The sequence below is a fragment of the Podarcis liolepis genome (genome assembly GCF_965112155.1).
Source record: "Podarcis liolepis genome assembly, chromosome: 3".
In the NCBI taxonomy this organism is placed as follows: Eukaryota; Metazoa; Chordata; class Lepidosauria; order Squamata; family Lacertidae; genus Podarcis; species Podarcis liolepis.
Window position 1 is genome coordinate 123,414,611 of NC_139557.1, and position 20,613 is coordinate 123,435,223.

The 20,613-nt window shown below is 46.3% G+C and overlaps 1 protein-coding gene across 18 annotated transcripts in view; it reads right to left on the reverse strand.

Annotated features, from left to right (window-relative positions):
- OTOF (otoferlin) overlaps positions 1-20,613 on the reverse strand; it is a 202,662-nt gene that overhangs the window by 119,800 nt on the left and 62,249 nt on the right. For all 18 annotated transcript variants that reach the window (XM_083493990.1, XM_083493978.1, XM_083493987.1 and 15 more), the window contains exons 4-5: positions 10,477-10,576; positions 5,170-5,354 (exon numbers count right to left, since the gene is read on the reverse strand). In XM_083493990.1, the coding sequence (XP_083350116.1) occupies positions 5,170-5,354; positions 10,477-10,576 (285 nt within the window). The remainder of the gene's footprint in view (positions 1-5,169; positions 5,355-10,476; positions 10,577-20,613) is intronic.

Here is a 20,613-nt window from a genome sequence, read left to right on the forward strand (position 1 = left end):
AATTGAAGAGGTGACATGCGACTGCCTCTCCTGGTCTGCCCTGCAGAGGACCTTAAGGTCCATGAATAACCATAGTTTAGAGGTCCCGGGTCCTAAGGAAGTCAGACTATCCTCCACCAGGGCCAGGGCCTTCTCAGTGGTGGCTCCAACCTAGTGGAACGCTCTGTCCCAGGAGACCAGGGCCCTGCAGGATTTAACCTCCTTCCACAGGGCCTGTAAGACAGAGCTATTCTGCCTGGCTTTTAATTTGAATTCAGCCTGATCTTTTATTTCCCTTCTCTTCCCTCCTCTTTTATGAAGATCACCCGCTCTGAGACCCCACAGCTAATTCTCCCCTGGTCTCCTCACTGGCCCAAGTAGAACCAATTCAGCCAGCTAGCCCTGGGGATTATCTAATGCTTATTAGATGGATTTCCCCTAAATTGATTTCTGAACTTTGAATTTTATTGTTATTCATGTTTTTATACTGTATTTTATGCTGCTTTTACAATTAAGTGTTTTAAATTTGCTGTTAGCTGCCCTGAGCCTGGTTTTTGAACTGGGAAGGGCAGGGTATAAATAAAAAAATATTATTATTATTAAAGAGCTGAAGGGTTGTCTCGTGGAAGATGGAGCAAGGTGGTTTCCTGCTGCTCCAGAGGGGAGGACCTGAACTGATGGATTCAAATGACAAGAAGGGAGATTCTGGCAAAATATTAGGAAATATTAGGAAGAATTTTCTGACAGAAGGAGCTGTTTGACAGTGGAACAAACTTCCTCAGAAGGTGGCGGGCTCTCCTTCGCTGGTGTTTTTATGCAGCGGTTGGACGGTCAGGGATGTTTTATCTGTGATTTGCCAGATGACCTTTGGGTTGGACCAGATGACCTTTGGGGGTCTCTGTTTGCCCAGAGTGGACACGCAGGGGAATGTTGGTTCAGCCAGAAGGACTTCCTGTCACACCTGGTCTGGAGCCTCCTTCTGAGTGTGACCAGGTAGATGGGCGTGACCCTGGCAGACCCTATGAATGGGCCAGTCACACAGCCATCTTCCTCTTTTGGCTCATTTTCATCTTTTGCTCTTTTGACATCTTCTGCGGGCTCTTAGCCAGCAGCACATGGCTCGTCCTTTCAGAGGATGGAAGCCACAAGGTAGAAACTCTGAGGCCTGGCTACAAATGTACCCGTAACTATAAGCTAAAGCCTGCCTTCAGGACAATACTGTGAACTGAATGTAAGTAAACTTTATCATTACTTTTAAAGAAGACTGTCGCAAATTAAGAATGGATAAATATGAAGTAATATTTAAGCGATAAGGCGGACAGTGGTGGGAAGTAGGGGGAGGAGAGGTGGGGAAATATTGTTAAAAAGGTGTAGTCATAGGTATATCAGCATTCAAACCTGAATTGGAAAATTGTGTTATTAGTCTTATTATGGTTTTTGTTGTATATGTGTTTTGTGGGTTGTTTGTATTGAAAAAATGATTGAATAAAAATTAAAAAAAGAAGACGACTGTTGTGCCATGATGCAGTGGGTTAAACCACAGAGCCTAGGACTTGCCGATCAGAAGGTCAGTGGTTCGAATCCCCACAACGGGGTGAGCTCCCGTTGCTCGGTCCCTGCTCCTGCCAACCTAGCAGTTCGAAAGCACGTCAAAGTGCAAGTAGATAAATAGGTACTGCTCCGGCGGGAAGGTAAATGGCGTTTCTGTGCGCTGCTCTGGTTCGTCAGAAGCGGCTTAGTTGTGCTGGCCACATGACCCGGAAGCTGTACGCCGGCTCCCTCAGCCAATAAAGTGAGATGAGCACCGCAACCCCAGAGTTGGCCACGACTGGACCTAATGGTCAGGGGTCCCTTTACCTAAAGCAATCTTGACCAAGGCAACGGGAATGGAAGGGCATATTCAGAGGAGATGTTGCAAGTGACACATCAAGGGCTTGCTTAATCTCCCCCATGTCCTCAGGTTCTCACCTGCAAATGTGGCTGCAATCAGCGCTGACCCACCTCCCACACCTAGACTTAGTTCTGGTCTCAAAGTTTGGTGGGTAAAAAATGGCACGGGTAGCTAGAACCAATGGGTGGAGAAAGGATCTGCGCCCGTTGGATTTCTCCTGCACAGATCCTTCACAACCGCAGCACATATCCCAAGGCCAATGGTGGATCAGGAATGGTCAGGGGTCCCTTTACCCTTTACTTAAAGGGGAAATTTTCCAAGTCCAGCCCAATCTGGACTAGCCAGACTGGATTGCTCAACTCAAATGATTCTAACGAATCCATCAACTGGCTTCCTGCAACGTACAAGGGGATGTGTTCTCCTACTAGCTCACTAGCGTGAGTGAGGAAGGATGATATTTAATCAATAGATCCTCTCCTACTATCCTCAACATTCCCACACTTCCAACTCTGCAGTACTCCACTTTTCCTTACTGAACCCAGGACCTTGTGCTTTGCCTGCCTTTGCTCTGCTAGACTCTGAACTCCGGCTGTGAAACTGCTCCTTGCCCCAGAACCCCTCGACCGTCCAGAACAGAACTGTGGCTGAGCGCAATCTGGGCTGGTAGATGTTGAATGGAGAGCTCTCCCCATCCGGAATGGGAGCAATTAAATAGTGCACCTGACCTCTGAAATTGGGGGCCGTCAAAACATGCTCAGTCTGGAGCATGATGCCCATTAAAGCGGCCGCTGGCAACAAGAATTGTTAGCGTATTGATCTGGGAAGTTGATCTACAGTTCCAATTAGATGTTTCAGCCCAGTTTTGTACAGCAAATTGGCTGGTTACGGCATCTTTGCCTCCGTGAGGGTCATCTCTCTGTGGCCTGAAAGAAGGAACACCCTGATTTGTTTCTTTATTAGTTTGGTCTCCCTTGCACTGGACCATGGCAGGATTCCTTCCTCCTCTGGAGAAAAACACGGGACTGACACTTCCAGCGGAATTATGAGAAGGAAGAAAACAGGGCGGGCAGGCAGGCAGGCAGGCAGGTCGCTGCTGCCAGAGACGAATGAAAAAGGAGCGACCTGGCAAGTTCTGCAGAAGTAGAAATGAGTGGTGAAAAGTACAAATGCAGATTTCATCAGATTAGTTTTCTGGCAAACTGGGCTGGTGTGAGAAAGGTCCCCCCGTGCCCTACGCATAGGAGCAATTTGGAAAGCACCACGCACGACTTTAGCTGCATGCATCCAGGGCTCTCAGAACTGAACCCCCGTGAAAGATGTGCTTGTACTGTACAGTGGATGCTCGGGTTGCAAACGTGATCCGTGCGGGAAGCACGTCCGCAACCCGCAGCATCCGCAACCAGCAGCGCCGCGTCCACACATGCGCAGGTCGCAATTTGGTGCTTCTGCGCATGTGCAAAGCGTGATTTAGCACTTCTGCACAAGCACCAAAACCCGGAAGTAACTCGTTCCGGTACTTCCGGGTTCGGTGCGGTGCGCAACCCAAAATCACGCAACCTGAAGCGTCTGTAACCCGAGGTATGACTGTACTGAATAAAATCTGAGCAATTGTGCATCTGGTATGAGCCTCTGTTCTGGAACCCGCAATGGGAATTTCCTCATGAGCAATATGGGAGTTTCTTCCACTTCTGCAATTGATTCTATGATTCCTTCCTTCCTTCCTTCCTTCCTTCCTTCCTTCCTTCCTTCCTTCCTTCCTTCCTTCCTTCCTTCCTCACAAGAGGTCTTACTGGTTGACGGTGAAGCCAAACACCCAGCCTCAGGCATTTGGGTTGTTAACGGAAATTACACGGGGGGGGGGGGGACATATTTAAAGTTGTTAGAATGTTACATATATTATGCCTGAATGTATCCTTTCGACTTGACAGCTCAGGGGAGACATCTGGCTTTATAAATTCATAGAAAATCCATACTTTAACCGACTCTCCTCATTTCAACGCCATTTTAACCCTTAGAGAAAGGTGAATTTGGGCTCCACCTCCCTCCATGAACCAAGAAGCAGGAAGTCCCATAGGCAGCAGGAACAGGGCATCCCGCCATAATTCTCCAAGTGTGAGAGCACAGACATAGCCCCCCCCCCCCGCCTAGGAAGTGACCAACACAAGACATCCACAGAGGGAGCTGAGCAAGTCAGGTGTTCTGAAAGCCCAACTGCAGACAAGTCCTGAGGGCAAGGAGATGTCAAGAATTTTATTGTTCTTTGGGTGATGGGGACTTAAGAGGTGTTGGGAAAGGTGTCTGATAAAAGGAACTACAGTGGTGCCCCGCAAGACAAATGCCTCGCAAGACGGAAAACTCGCTAGACGAAAGAGTTTTCCGTTTTGGAGGTGCTTCGCAAAACGAATTTCCTATGGGCTTGCTTCGCAAGACGACAATGTCTTGCGAGTTCCTGCTGGTTTTTTTTCCTTTCCCCCCTTTTTCTAAGCCGCTAAGCCACTTATCAGCTGATCCGATCAGCAGATAAGCCGCTAAAAGCCGCTAATAGCGCTAATCCGCTAATCCTTCAATGGGCTTGCTTCGCAAGACGAAAAAACCGCTAGACGAAGAGAATCACAGAACGGATTTTTTTCGTCTTGCGAGGCACCACTGTATTGTTGAACTTGTGTAACCCTTGTATAGGTAAAGGGACCCCTGACCATTAGGTCCAGTCGTGGACAACTCTGGGGTTGCGGTGCTCATCTCGGCCGAGGAAGCCGGCGTACAGCTTCCGGGTCATGTGGCCAGCATGATTAAGCTGCTTCTGGCGAACCAGAGCAGCACACGGAAACACCGTTTATCTTCCCACTGGAGCGGTACCTATTTATCTACTTGCACTTTGACGTGCTTTCGAGCTGCTAGGCTGGCAGGAGCAGGGACCGAGCAACGGGAGCTCACCCCGTCGCGGGGATTCGAACCGCCGAACTTCTGATCGGCAAGCCCTAAACTCAGTGATGATGTCTCAATGATGCTGCTCAAAGTGTACTCTGGGGGAAAGAGGGGAGTTTTAAGAGACGTCACCCCATGCTCGGAGTTCTTACTCCTGGGGGACCTGTTGCGCAACAATAAAGATTGTGGTCTACTGACCGCTGTTTTGCTCCAAATTACTTGGCTGGAACTTCCTTCTTTTACTGACCACATGGACCCACGGTGGACTTGCACCCTAAAGAGCAGGGCTGTTGAGTAGTCTCTCGCCCCAGAATTATTTTCCTTAACAGCGTCCCTGCCTTGCGAGTTGCATTTCAGAAGGTGCGTCTCCTTACCTCCGGAGAGCCCTCTCTGCGGCGCTGGTCTTGCTCGGAGACTGCCGCTGCGGGGGCAGCAGGACATCCATCTCGTGGGGGTCTCCCTCCGAGGGTGCGTTGGGACTCTCCAAGAACTCGTTGTCGTTCCAAGCCCCGACGGTGCCATCCATGGCCTGGTACCTGATCTCAAGGGAGATGCTGGTCTGCAACAGAGGGACCGACAACACACTTACTCATGGGTAGGCAAACTAAGGCCCGGGGGCCGAATCAGGCCCAATCACCTTCTAAATCTGGCCCGTGGACGGTCTGGGAATCAGTGTATTTTTACATGAGTAGAATGTGTCCTCTTATTTACACTTGGGCAAAAAATATGAGAGGCACAAATACAAGATGGGTGACACCTGGCTTGAGAGCAGTACATGTGAAAAGGATCTAGGAGTCTTGGTTGACCACAAACTTGACATGAGCCAACAGTGTGATGTGGCAGCTAAAAAAGCCAATGCAATTCTGGGCCTCATCAATAGGAGTATAGCATCTAGATCAAGGGAAGTAATAGTGCCACTGTATTCTGCTCTGGTCAGACCTCACCTGGAGTACTGTGTCCAGTTCTGGGCACCACAGTTCAAGAAGGACACTGACAAACTGGAACGTGTCCAGAGGAGGGCAACCAAAATGGTCAAAGGCCTGGAAACGATGCCTTATGAGGAACGGCTGAGGGAGCTGGGCATGTTTAGCCTGGAGAAGAGGAGGTTAAGGGGTGATATGATAGCCATGTTCAAATATATAAAAGGATGTCACATAGAGGAGGGAGAAAGGTTGTTTTCTGCTGCTCCAGAGAAGCGGACACGGAGCAATGGATCCAAACTACAAGAAAGAAGATTCCACCTCAACATTAGGAAGAACTTCCTGACAGTAAGAGCTGTTTGACAGTGGAATTTGCTGCCAAGGAGTGTGGTGGAGTCTCCTGCTTTGGAGGTCTTTAAGCAGAGGCTTGACAACCAAATGTCAGGAGTGCTCTGATGGTGTTTCCTGCTTGGCAGGGGGTTGGACTCGATGGCCCTTGTGGTCTCTCCCAACTCTAGGATTCTATGATTCTATGATTCTATGATTTAAAATGCATCTCTGGGTTATTTGTGGGGCATAGGAATTAGTTCATTTTTTTTCTTCTTCAAAATATAGTCCGGCCCCCCACAAGGTCTGAGGGACAGTGGACCGGCCCCCTCCTGATAAAGTTTGCTGACCCCTGCACTTACTGGTCTGTGCGTCATCCTGCCTCCCTCTTCCTTCTCATGTCTCGTTTTGGCCAGGCAGCTTTCGGCAAGCGCCACCCGAGTTGGACCCGAGACGGAGTGTTCCTGCCCCATAAGTGCCTCAGGGAGAAGGCCCCACTCCTCCCCACTTGCTCAACCTTTCTGTAGCTCAGTGACAGGGCAGTGGGGCGCCGAGCTGGCCTCTTCTAGCAAAAGGACAGGAAGGGACTTTCAGTAGGAGACGTTCGGCAGGAGAGGAACCGGCTGCCTCTTACTGTAGCTGACGGCACAAGATATGGGGCATAATAACATAGGGAGAGACTACAGTGGTGCCCCGCAAGACGAATGCCTCGCAAGACGGAAAACTCGCTAGACGAAAGAGTTTTCCATTTTGGAGGTGCTTCGCAAAACGAATTTCCTATGGGCTTGCTTCGCAAGACGACAATGTCTTGCGAGTTCCTGCTGGTTTTTTCCCTTCCCCCCCTTTTTCTAAGCCGCTAAGCCGCTTATCAGCTGATCCAATCAGCAGATAAGCCGCTAAAAGCCGCTAATAGCGCTAATAGCGCTAATAGCGCTAATCCGTAATCCTTCAATGGGCTTGCTTCGCAAGACGAAAAAACCGCTAGACGAAGAGAATCACAGAACGGATTCTTTTTGTCTTGCGAGGCACCACTGTACAGTCATACCAGGGACGTGGGTGGCGCTGTGGGTTAAACCACAGAGCCTAGGACTTGCCGATCGGTAAAAGAGTATTGGGAAATGATATCTAATGAATTGAAAAAGATGTTTAAAAGTTAACTTTCAAAAAACAACAACAGAAGCCTTTTTGTGGGGGGGGGGGAATTCCCAGGTGTCGAAAAAGGTTATTTATGTATGCTACAACTGTGTTCTGCAGCCCGTGTTCTGTTAGCCCAAAAATGGAAAATGAGCAAGGTCCTAACCAAAGAAGAATGGCAACTTAAATTGACGGATTACGCGCAGCTTGCAGATTTAACATATAGAATGAGAGAACAAGACATGTTTAAAGAAGACTGGAAAATGTTTACTGAGTATATGGGCGAAAATTGTGTTTATTTAAAAACACACTGGTAGCATTAAGATAAATTCAACGGTGTAAATGGATAACCGAATGGTTTAGTTCATGTAAAATATGCATGGATGTGTGGTATGCAAAATGAACCACAGAAAGAGGAGAAGTCGTTGATTTAAGGTTGTTTAAATGAATATTTTGGAATGTAAATTAGAATATAATATAATATATATGTGACCTGATGCTGGGTGGGGGGCAAACAGAAGTCTTGGGTAGGGGCTACAGGTCTCACCCACTTTGGGGGGTTATATTGGGGTCTTGTGGACAAGCACCATTCAATTTATCTGCTCAGCAAAACATTTCACTCTGTCCCCCAACCACAGCTAATGAAACCTCGGTTTCTCTGGCGAGCTTAGATGCAGCTCACCTGAGCAGTGCCACAAATTGGAAACCAGAAAGACCAAGAGGATTGTGCCTGACGTGCTTTCCCCTTCTTTTGTGTGGTTGCCACGGTTACTGCATAGGGCAATGCAGGCATTTCTGTACAGCTGTACAGAAATAAATAAAAAAATACCCCACACATCTGAATCTGGTCGTTTGCTAAAAGTCCCCGTTGCTGGAATGAGAGAGCCGGTATCATGGTAGTAGAGAGCTGGGCCAGGACTGGGAGAGATCAGGGTTCAAATCCCTCATTCAGCCTTGCCTCTCTGCCTAACCTACCTCACAGTGTTGTTGTGGCCGTTGAATGAGGAGGGGGTGAACTGTGGTCGCCACCTTGAACTCCCTCAGAGGAAATGGCAGGATATAAATGCAATGAATGCCTGGATGATGGGAACTGAAAGGTGCGTCATTCGAACCAAGTCGCTAGCCCTCAATGTGACACAGAAAAAAAAGTTCCTGTGGCAAGGGACCCAGGGGCCGCAAGGCTATTCCAGCAGCTCAGCAAGACCCACACAGCAATTGTGTGTGTGCTTCTTCAAGAGGAACTAAAGGTTGATTTGCACAACAGAAACTTTGTACATGGCAAAGTGACATTTCCCCACAAAGCTGGCGTAAATCCTGTGGTCTTCTGCAGTCTCCACATTATCATGTCTTAAACAGCAGGAAACTTGTTGTAAGTGCGGCCAAGACTTGACAGTTTTCTAAGGCTCTTGGCATTCATATTTTTTACCAATCTGCTAGTCCTCATTAAAATGCTTTTTAATGACATTATTTCATTGCAAATGGGGACAGAGTGCCTTGTCTCTGCATATGGACATCAGACAGGCACTTTCGCTGTACTCTGACACCTGCTAAAAACATTTTTGTGCAGGCAAGCCAAATGTTAACCTCTTCTTTAGCTTATTGCTGATTTTAATCATTTCTGAATGTCTTAAACAGCTGCTTTTAACTGTTTTCCCTGACCTTTTTATTATTTTAGCAAACCACTTTGCAACTTGTTTTTCCCACCCTTACACTCAAGTGTATCAATTCTTTGAAATGAAAAAGAAAAAATTCGTTCTGGGAAATGAATAACTACGGTCTCACCGTGAGATAAGTTGGGGAGGGGCAGATAAACACTTATCCGTTCACCTTGAAAACTCCCGGGGATTTGCAAGCATTGGTTCGGAGTGCTCACAAAACCTCAAAGGGCTTTGAAAGCGCTCTCAGGAAAGGCTTGAAAAGCAAAGCCCCCATTGTTTTCCAGACACATCCTGAAAGCAACAGACCGTCTTGTAAGAGGCAGAAGGAAACAGCCTGCAGGCCTGAAAAGAGCTGGGAGGGAAGGAGGTAAATGTCAACCCATAACTGTAAAGCGAGAGGGCGAGAGAATCATAGAAACATAGCACTGTACAACTGGAAGGGAACTCCAGCGGTCATCTAGTCCAACCCCTGCAATGCAGGAATCACAGGTAAAGAATCCCCGGCAGGTGGACACCCAACCTCTGCTGAAAATCCTCCAAGGAAGGAGAATGTACCACCTTTCAAGGAAGTTTTACTGTCATAATAATAATAATAATAATAATAATAATAATAATAATAATAATTTGTTACTTATATTCCACCCATCTGGCTTGGTTTCCCCAGCCACTATGGGCAGCTTCCAACAAGCGATTAAAAATACCGGTACATTCAAACATCAGTCATTAAAAACTTCCCTAAAGAGGGCTGCCTTCAGATGTCTTCTGAACATCAAATACAGTGGATGCTCGGGTTGCGAACGTGATCCGTGCAGGAGGCACGTTCGCAACCCACAGCGGTGCATCTGCGCATGCACGGGTTGCGATTCAGTGCTTCTGCACATGCACGAAGTGCAATTTAGCGCTTATACCCATGCGCGACCCCCGCAACCCGGAAGTAACCCGTTCCGGTACTTCTGGGTTTCGGCAGGTTCGTAACCCAAAAAAACGCAACCTGAAGCATCTGTAACCCGAGATATGGTTGTGGTTGTTTATTTCTTTGACATCTGATGAGAGGTCATTCTACAGGATGGGCGCCACCACCGAGAAGGTCCTCTGTCAGAAAGTTCTTCCGAATGTTTAGTCAAAATCTCATTCCTTGGAATTTGAATCTATTGTTTTGGGTCCTATATTTGTGCAGCTGGAGAAACTCAGTCAGATGGGTGGGGTACAATTATTATTAATTATCATTATCATCATCATTATCCAAGTGCAGAACCTCACATTTGTCCCTGTTGAAATTCAATAGGGTCTTCTGAGAGCCAGATTACAGCTTCCGGGTCATGTGGCCAGCATGACTAAGCCACGTCTGGCGAACCAGAGCAGAACACGGAAACGCCATTTACCTTCCCGCCAGAGTGGTACCTATTTATCTACTTGCACTTTGTGCTTTCGAACTGCTAGGTTGGCAGGAGCAGGGACCGAGCAACGGGAGCTCACCCTGTCGCGGGGATTCGAACTGCCGACCTTCTGATCAGCAAGCCCTAAGCTCTGTGGTTTAACCCACAGCGCCACTCGCGTCCCCCCCCCCACCCAAAGCACCTTCAATTTTCGGACACATCCTGAGGGTCCCAGGTCACTTCATGCATCACTTGACCACATTTACCCGGATGGAAGCGTTGTTATCATCGATCAAGGTATCCGTCACTTCCAGCTGCCCTTCCTCCACCACCTTCTGCAAGACCATCTGGAACGTCCCGATGAGCCTAGGAAGCAACAAGAAAAGGCTGTGAGGATCCTCAGAGCGATGTGGGACTCAGACACCCCCACATTCCCCTTCTGATGGGGTGGGCCAGACAAACCTCAGTGTTGGTTATTTTGCAGATTAGTTGCGCTGCAGAAGGCATGCTGGGGAGACCACACAATCAAGAAACGCAAAATAACTTTTGCTAGGTTTTAATAAGTAGCGATGTATGGAAGGGAGAGCTGGACCATCAAGAAGGCTGATGGCCGAAGAATTGATGCTTTTGAATTCTGGTGCTGGAGGAGACTCTTGAGAGTCCCATGGACTGCAAGAAGATCAAACCTCTCCATTCTGAAGGAAATCAGCCCTGAGGGCTCACTGGAAGGACAGATCCTGAAGCTGAGGCTCCAAGACTTTGGCCACCTCATGAGAAGAGAAGACTCCCTGGAAAAGACCCTGATCTTGGGGAAGATGGAGGGCACAAGGAGAAGGGGACGAGAGAGGACGAAATGGTGGGACAGTGTTCTCGAAGCTACAAACATGAGTTTGACCAAATTCCGGGAGGCAGTGGAAGACAGGAGTGCCTGGCGTGCTCTGGTCTAGGGGGTCACGAAGAGGCGGACACGACTAAACAACAACAACAAATTTAGTGTAAAAGGAGTTTTTGTTATTAAAACCCGTTGTTTTAACTGCAGCTTATGGTGGCCTGCTGACTTCACACCCTAAGGGCTGGAAAGTCAGTTTGTATTTCTTAGTGCAGAAAGTATTGATCTGATGTGTAGAGACCTTTCCTATTCTAATTTATTCAAGAGGCTTCTGGAAGCTTCTCTGTGTGAAAGAAACAAGAAGCAGGTTCCTGATGTTTGGGTTATTCCTTCAGAGAAAACAAGTACAGTAGAACCTCGGGTTTCGAACGTGATCCGTGCGGAAGGCATGTCCGCAACCCACAGCGCCACGTTTGTGCACACGTGTGACACGATTTGGCACTTCTCAGCATGCACAAAGCACGATTTAGTGCTTCTGCGCATGCGCGAGAGCCGAAGGACCCCTGGACTGTTAAGTCCAATCGAAGTCTGAGGGAGCCGATGTCTGTCCACAGACAACTTTCTGGGTCATGTGGCCAGCAAGACTAAACCATTACTGGTGCACGGAGGACCATGGCAAGTGCCAGAGAGCATGGAAATGCCGTTGCAGTGGTACCTATTTATCTACTTGCACTGGTGTGCTTTCGAACTGCTAGGTTGGCAGGAGCTGGGACAGAGCAATGGGAGCTCACTCCGTTGCGCAGATTCGAACCACCAACCTTCTGATCGGCAAACCGTAGGCTCAGTAGTTTAGACTACAGCGCCACCCGCATCCCTGTGTTGGAATTTACTTTGGATCAATATTGAGTGGAATTCAAGGACACTGAACCTCCATCATGGACAACCTGAGATTTAGAGCCCTGTGATTCCCAGGCAGGTGTGTACACCATACTCTCTTCTCTTCAGGTCCATGAGGCTGAAAAAGAGCACTCAGGAGCCTTCAAAGAGCTGTTCCACACTGCAAATTAGAAAATCAATGGCATTTGGATTAGATGAACCTAAGTTTACACAGTCAGGCAAGAGACAACACCTCTGGGCAACCTCGGCCTTTGGCTGCAATGAGGGAGAAGCAATACCTACTTTACCAGTAGAGATGTTCTAGTTAGATATAAGCAGTGGTTCAACATGTCTGCAAAGAGAATATGAGGACATAAGGTGCTGGATCAGGCCCAAAGGATCCCATCTAGTCCCGCATCCTGTTCTTACACTGGCTACCCCAGACGCCCAGCCCTTCTTCTTCTTCCTCTTCTTCTTCTTCCTCTTCTTCTTCTTCTTCAACATCATCATCTTATTCTTCTTCCTCTTATTCATCTTCTTCATCATCATCATCTTCTTCTTCTTCTTCTTCAACATCATCATCTTATTCTTCCTCTTATTCTTCTTCTTCATCATCATCATCTTCTTCTTCTTCTTCAACATCATCATCTTATTCTTCTTCCTCCTCTTCTTCTTCTTCTTCCTCTTTTTCTTCTTCCTCTTCTTCCTCTTCTTCTTCTTCTTCATCTTCTTCTTCTTCATCTTCTTCTTCAACATCATCATCTTCTTCTTCTTCCTCTTCTTCTTCATCATCATCTTCTTCATCATCACCTTCTTCTTCTTCTTCAACATCATCATCTTATTCTTCTTCCTCCTCTTCTTCTTCGATCACTCGTAGCCCAGTAAGATTGTCTTCCATAAACACGGTTTTAACAATGAGTCCGTAAGTGACTGTGGAGGCCAATTCCGGATCCACACATTCTTCCAAAGTGGGGACATTGTGTTGGAATATCTTCCCCTCAGCTGTGGCCCTACACAGTTGTCAAATAAGTTGGAATTCCTGTTATTAAATATACCAAGAAAAAGGCACACCAAGAACTCAGGCTAATGTAAGTTTCAATAGTGGGAGTGGTCCCTACTCACGAGTCGATAGTCAATAGTAACAAAAACTAATCCATTCAAAAGTATTTCTGAAAAGAATTACTAACTCAAGTAGAGATTACAAACTCTAACAGAGGTTACAAACTCAGACTCATAAAGATACGTATAACACAATAATTTGTTACAAAGATTTTCTCTTTTTCACTCCACAATAATGTTGATCCTTATAATTTATCGGCTTGTAGATGGAGACTCAGTTTCAATCACTGAGCAGAAGTCAGAAGTCAATTACGGATCAGAAGCCAGGACAGAGCTCTGTTTCGATGTATTCACCTTCATCAGCTGGAAGTATCAAATATTACATGAAAATACATCTAGATTCTAAATTACCATATATTATAAAACAATCATAAATTATAAAACAGTATTATATACCAGTTGGTTCCTTGCCTAATTTTTAAAGGGTTTAGTTTTGGTTACTATTGACTATCGACTTGTGAGTAGGGACCAATCCCACTACTGAAACTTACATTAGAGTAGACAGTTGTCAGCAATATCAAGGAAGGACACCTGACTTTTTCATGTCCATTCTCTCTGTGCTGGTTCCGGCCTCATGCTAAATCATCTGTTTTTTCTAACTTAATGGAACTTCAGATGTTTTCCTTCCTCCCATAAATATCTGATCCTTTTTAAAATTTAAAAGCATGCAGTTCGCCTTCGCTCCAAATTATCCCCTCTGCGCAGTGCGATCTCTCTGGGTTTCTTAGACATGGTTTTCCTTCCGAAAGGAAAAAGAAAGCTAAAGGGGCGAGTGCATATTAATATTTTAAGAACAACACAGCAGAGCTTGTGTTTTCCTGCTCCTGGTTAAACGTAAGGCAGAAAGGCAGCCCTGGGAGGGGAGTCTTTGAAAGAGCAAAGGCAGTAAGGAGCAATGGGTGGAAGTACTGTTTTGGGGGGACAGGAGGCGGGCAGGTGTGGAGGACTCCCTGGTCCTGAATGGGGTAACTGTGCCCCTGAAGGACCAGGTGTGCAGCCTGGGAGTCATTTTGGACTCACAGCTGCCCATGGAGGTGCAGGTCAATTCTATGTCCAGGGCAGCTGTTTATCAGCTCCATGTGGTACGCGGGATGAGACCCTATCTGCCCACGGACTGTCTCACCAGAGTGGTGCATTCTCTGGTTATCTCCCACTAGGACTACTGAAATGCGCTCCACGTGGGGCTACCTTTGAAGGTGACCCAGAAACTACAACTAATCCAGAATGCGGCAGCTGGACTGGTGACTGGGAGCGGCCGCTGAGACCACATAACACCAGTCTTGAAAGACCTACACTGGCTCCCAGTACGTTTCCGAGCACAATTCAAAGTGTTGGTGCTGACCTTTAAAGCCCTAAACGGCCTCGGTCCAGTATATCTGAAGGGGTATCTCCACCCTGGACACCGGGGTCCAGGTCCAAGGGCCTTGTGGTGGTTCCCTCCCTGTGAGAAGTGAAGCTACAAGGAACCAGGCAGAGGGCCTTCTCGGTGGTGGCACCTGCCCTGTGGAATGCGCTCCCATCAGATGTCAAGGAAATAAACAACTGACTTTTAGAAGACATCTGAAGGCAGCCCTGTTTCGGGAAGTTTTTAATGTTTTATTGTGCTTTTAATTCTGTTGAGAGCCAGAAATGTTTTATTGTTCTTTTAATTCTGCTGAAACCCAGCCAGATGGGTGGGGTATAAATAATTTATTATTATTACAGTGGTGCCTCGCAAGACGAAAAGAATCCGTTCTGTGATTCTCTTCATCTAGCGGTTTTTTCGTCTTGCGAAGCAAGCCCATTGACGGATTAGCGGATTAGCGCTATTAGCGGCTTTTAGCGGCTTTTAGCGGCTTTTAGCGGCTTTTAGCAGCTTATCTGCTGATCGGATCAGCTGATAAGCGGCTTAGCGGCTTAGAAAAAGGGGGGAAGGGGGGAAAAACCAGCAGGAACTCGCAAGACATTGTCGTCTTGCGAAGCAAGCCCATAGGAAATTTGTTTTGCGAAGCACCTCCAAAACGGAAAACTCTTTCGTCTAGCGAGTTTTCCGTCTTGCGAGGCATTCGTCTTGCGGGGCACCACTGTATTATTATTATTATTATTATTATTATTATTATTATTATTATTATTACTGAATTGCCGCTAGAAATACAGCATTGCACCCCTCAATTTCAAAAGGCCCCTTCAGAAGGTCAGAAGATACAGGGAGAGAGAACAGAAGGAGAGGCTGCAGGATCAGGCCAGTGGTCCATCAAGTCCAGTTCTCACAAATGCAAACCCAATGCCTCTTCGAGGAAACCCATTAGCAGGATTCAAGCCTTCTCCCCTCCGGTGGTTTCAGAAGGTGGTTGGGCAGACGTTGAACAGTTAAGGTGACATATATTTGCCAATAATAATTGTTATGTACTGAGTTGAATAGGATCCAAATTGCAGCAGTCTGATTGGTCCACAGGAGCCACCCAATCCAACTCCAGGTGGAAGTGAATCCGCAACCTGATTGGCCTACAGGAGAATCCCGGAATTAGGCAATCACGTGGGACCCATTGTGTAAATAATGTATATGAAGCAGACATTTGGGGGGAACTTCCATTCCTCACTACTATGAGCTGAATAAAGAGCAAGAAATCCACACTCGACTCCAAGTATATTTCAATAATAATTTATTATTTATACCCCGCCCTTCTGGCTGGATTTCCCCAGCCACTCTGGGTGGCTTTCAACAGAATATTAAAATACAATAACCTATTAAACATTAAAAGCTTCCCTAAACAGGGCTGCCTTCAGATGTCTTCTAAAAGCCTGGTAGTTGTTTTTCTCTTTGACATCTGATGGGAGGGCATTCCACAGGGCCGGTGCCACCACTGAGAAGGCCCTCTGCCTGATTCCCTGTAACTTGGCTTCTCACAGTGAAGGAACCACCTGAAGGCCCTGGGAGCTGAACCTCAGTGTCCGGGCAGAACGATGGGGGTGGTGTTAGTCTAATGCAAATGCCCTTGCAGACTCTTTAGATGCAATCCTGAATTCCTGAATAAACTACAGTTTTCTGGACAAGTAGCATTCGTTGCTCTTGCCGACGGCGCAAGCGATGCCAACAATTCGAACACAAAGCACTAGGCAGCCAGCAGCCCTCCTGGTTTCCCCCTCGCCTGAATCCCTGCCTCCTTGCCAGCAAAGGTTAGCAAAGATTTACAGCTCCATTTTGCCAGGAATGCTGGCGGCATTTGAGGTCTTGCTCCTGAACCAAGGGGGCGAGTGAATGTACGGCTTTCATTAACCTCACTTTCCAGGTACCTGCTAAGGAGGCGTCTGGGAACAGGGAGCTCTCCGTCATTAAATGCTGTTTGTGATTAACAAGCAAAACAATCACAGGTCTGGCTTGGGAAAGGAGGAAATCAATGCGTAATAGCGGCAAAGAGTGAGGCAGGTCAGAGCATCCATCCTTCCTGCTAGGAAAGAAATTAAAACATGCGGAAATTGCATTTCCACAACTGCTAATCTGAGCCACGACAAAGCGCCTTCTTGAACCTTGTTTTAAACGGTCTTTTTAAAAATTAGATCTCCAAGCTGCCTGGTGGAACTTTTTAAAAAAATTAAATACCTTTCTTTGCAACCATCTTCAACTGATTCGGTTATTCCTGTACTTCCCAATTAATTTGGAGTCTACAAAGGAAATGGCAATCTTCATTAGCCGCGGGCGTTTTTCACGCATTATCGTTTCTATTTGGCATTTCACACCTTTTTTTTTTATTCGCTTTTGCAGAGCGAAGAACATATTCCTTCTGGCAAAAAAAATGGACTTGAGGAGGATAATGAGGCACATAAATGCTGCAGAATGTCATAGAATCATAGAATCCCAGTTCTCTGGGAGAACTTCCTGTCAAGCGATTCTTAAAAGGCAGTGTCTGAAGAGGCCTCCTGAGATTTTCTGTAGCAACCTGTAAGTCTGTTCAGTCTGGCACATGGGAGCAGAGGTATTTGGGGTGAATTGCTGCAGGCAGCAGCAGCTGGAAAGCCACTCAGGTGGCGATTTTTGTAGGCCTCCCAGGAATCCAAATGGCCGTGCAGGTAGAGCACTGAGTCATCCCCCAGGGAAATCTGGTCTTTATTATTTGTCCTCTATCGCAGTGTTATGATTTTATTTATTTTTTTTGTTTAGGGAAACAGGTGGAATAGGATCGAGTTTCCATTTAAAGGCGAACCGACCTAGTTTGGACATTCCAAAAACGAAATGCAAACTATGGAGCAAGAAATATCACGCTTCTGCCAGTTTTGCAAGGCAGTACCTGTGTCACATAACGCATGCACGAGTGAAAAGTGTGCATGAAAAATTGACCGGCAAGCGAAGATGACAGAATATGTGGAATTTGCAAAAATGACTGGGAGAAGAAGAGGAAACGCAAACCAGAAAGTGAGTAAAGATTGGGCAATATTTAAAGGATGTCTTAAAAAGTACTGTGACAATGTGAATCTCCTGACAGATTTAGACTGAATGTCGAATAACAAGGAAATTATAAAAGCAAAAATTTCTCTTGATATGTAACTGGGGGGAAAAACAAAAAAACAAGGAAGTGTGCATAGACCAACAATGAGGTGAATTGGAAGTCAAAAGTGTGATGTTAAATGATATGTTGCTGGTTAATGTCTAGTTGTTATGTGTGTATGGTGATGGTTTGTTCATTTTTTATGTTTTATGTAAATTGTTTTGCAATAAAGGAAAAAATAATAATGAAAAAGCGTGCATGAAAGCGACTCGTACCAAATGCAAATTGGTACAACAGCTACAACTGTTCCTGGGCTGGTGTTGCTTGGCAGTAGTTCAGGGGTTGGTTAATTCAAGATTGCATAATCGCAACACACCCTTGAGCTTGATCTGGAAGCTACGATTAGTGTAGATTGCTGCCAGGAGCAAGAGCACATCAGCTTATAACATCTGTGCTCAGAGATTTGCACTGGCCACCGATTTGCTAGTTCGACGTGTTACTAAGCAACTTGGGACCAGTTTACCTGCTAGATATTCTGACCCAATACATGCCCACTTGACAATCTGCAGAATCAGCACTGCCACATAATACTCATTCTACATTTGCAAAAAAAGGGGTATCTTTGGAACTCCCTGCCTATTGAGATCAGGAAGGCACTTTCCCTGCACTCTTTCCTGCGTTTGTTGTTGTTGTTTAGTCATTGAGTCGTGTCCGACTCTTCATGACCCCATGGACCAGAGCACGCCAGGCCCTCCTGTCTTCCACGGCCTCCCGCAGTTGGGTCAAACTCATGTTGGTCGCTTCGAGAACACCAACCATCTTGTCCTCTGTCGTCCCCTTCTCCTTGTGCCCTCCATCTTCCCCAACATCAGGGTCTTTTCCAGGGAGTCTTCTCTTCTCATGAGTGGCCAAAGTCTTGGAGCCTCAGCTTCAGGATCTGTCCTTCCAGTGAGCACTCAGGGCTGATTTCCTTCAGAATGGATCGGTTTGATCTTCTTGCAGTCCATGGGACTCTCCAGAGTCTCCTCCAGCACCAGAATTCAAAAGCATCCATTCTTCGGCGATCAGCCTTCTTTATGGTCCAGCTCTCACTTCCATACATCACTACTGGGAAAACCAGAACTTGAACTATACGGACCTTTGTTGGCAAGGTCCTTCATTTATCCACCACCATCATAGGTGACACTTGGCTCTCTGTACTTCCACATGATCTGACATCTGACTCTCATATTAGGTTCCTGCTAACAAAGCAGCATTGATCAGGAACCCCCTGGGTCTCTGAAGGCCTCGAGGAGGGAACTTTACACAAAGGAGGTGCATTCTGCTGAGATTTTGTTTCTGGGACAAAAGAACCACGCAATCGCTTTGTTTTCATACCACACTGCTGCAGCACTCAAAGGAGAAGAAACCCAACCTCTCTGTTGCTTCGGGTAATGGGATTCGAACTTTCTGCCTTCTCTCATACCTGGTTAATGGTGTGCAGAGATCCCACCCACTGTAGCATTAACCATCTCCCTCTTCCCCAGATGCACTCTTAGTTCAAAAGGTGCTGCTTAATTGCTTTTGGGATGCTGATTTTCCACAATCAGGTGGAATGAGCATGAAAAGTAATCCCTGGGTCTGGAAAACATCAAGGTTTCTCCCACCAGATATGGGAGGCACAAACCCTTTCACAATGACCAGGGGCACAAACATTTGGGTGGGCAAGGTTGACATCCAAGCAGTCTGGCATATTGTTCTCACAGTGGCAAGCCAGATGCCCCAATCTTCTTCTTTCTTCTTCTCTGGCAATCCCTCGTAGCCGAGTAAGATTGTCTTTCATGAACACGGTTTTCACAGTGGGTCCATAAGTGACTGTGGAGGCCAATTCTGGATCCACACGTCATTCCATAGTGGGTACATTGGTTTCCGGGCAGGAGTTGATCACGGTGTGGATTTGCCATGCGTGCCTTCCTCTTAGCACGTGTCTCCCTTGCAACCTGAGTTCGAGTGTCTTCAAAGCCCATGACACCTTTAGTAGAGGCTGTTCTCCAACTGGAGCGTTAGCAGGCAAGTGTTTCCCATTTGTTGGTGTTTATACTACATATATTAAGATCTGCCTTGAGACAGTCTTTAAACCTCTTTTGTTAAGTTCGGAATAGAATAGTTGTTTTGGAAGACAATCATCAGGCATCTGCACAACATGACCAGTCCAACGAAGTTGATGTTGAAGAATGATTGCTTCCACACTGGTGGTCTTTGCTTCTTCCAGTACACTGGAATTAGTTCACCTATCTTCCCAAGTGACGTGTAAATTTTTCCGGAGACACCATTGATGGAATCTTTCGAGGAGTTGGAGATGGTGTTTATAAGTGGTCCATGTTTCACAAGCATATAGTAAAGTTAGTCGTACAACAGCTTTGTAAACAAGCATTTTGGTTTCCCTGCAAATGTCCTGTTCCTCAAACACTCTGCACTTCAGTTGGGAGAAAGCTGCATTCTCAGAGCTCAGGCGATGCTGGATTTCGGCATCAATGCTGGCCCTTGTGAAAAGATACCTGCCCAGGCAGAAGAAGTGATTGACATTTTCCAACGTTACACCACTGAGTTGGATTTGACATCCAAGCAGTCTAGTGCATTGTTCTCACAGTGACGAACCAGATGCCCCAATAGAAAACTCGGAAACAGGATTTGAGCCCAAAAGGAACACTCTCGCCTCCTGTGGTTTCCATAAGAACATAGGAGCAGCCCCGCTGGATTAGGCCAATGACCCATCTACTCCAGCATCCTGTTCTTTCTCCTCTTCTTTTTTCTTCCTTGATCTTTCTTTTATACTTATATTATAATTTTAATTAAGTTTCCTCTTTTGCAATTTCAAACAAACATTTTACATACCTTAACGTATCTAATGACTTCCCTTCTTCTCTTCCCATGCTTCATTTCACATCCCTGCATATTTTACTAACCATTCAAATCAATTTTCCACTTTTACATCCATCAAAAATTATTTACTCTGTTGAATATATCTGAATGCTGCCAGCGTTTTCAGAGGCATACAGTGGCTTTCCATATATTCAATAAATGTTTTCCAATCTTCTCTAAACATATGTTCCATACATCAATAACCTTTTCTGACA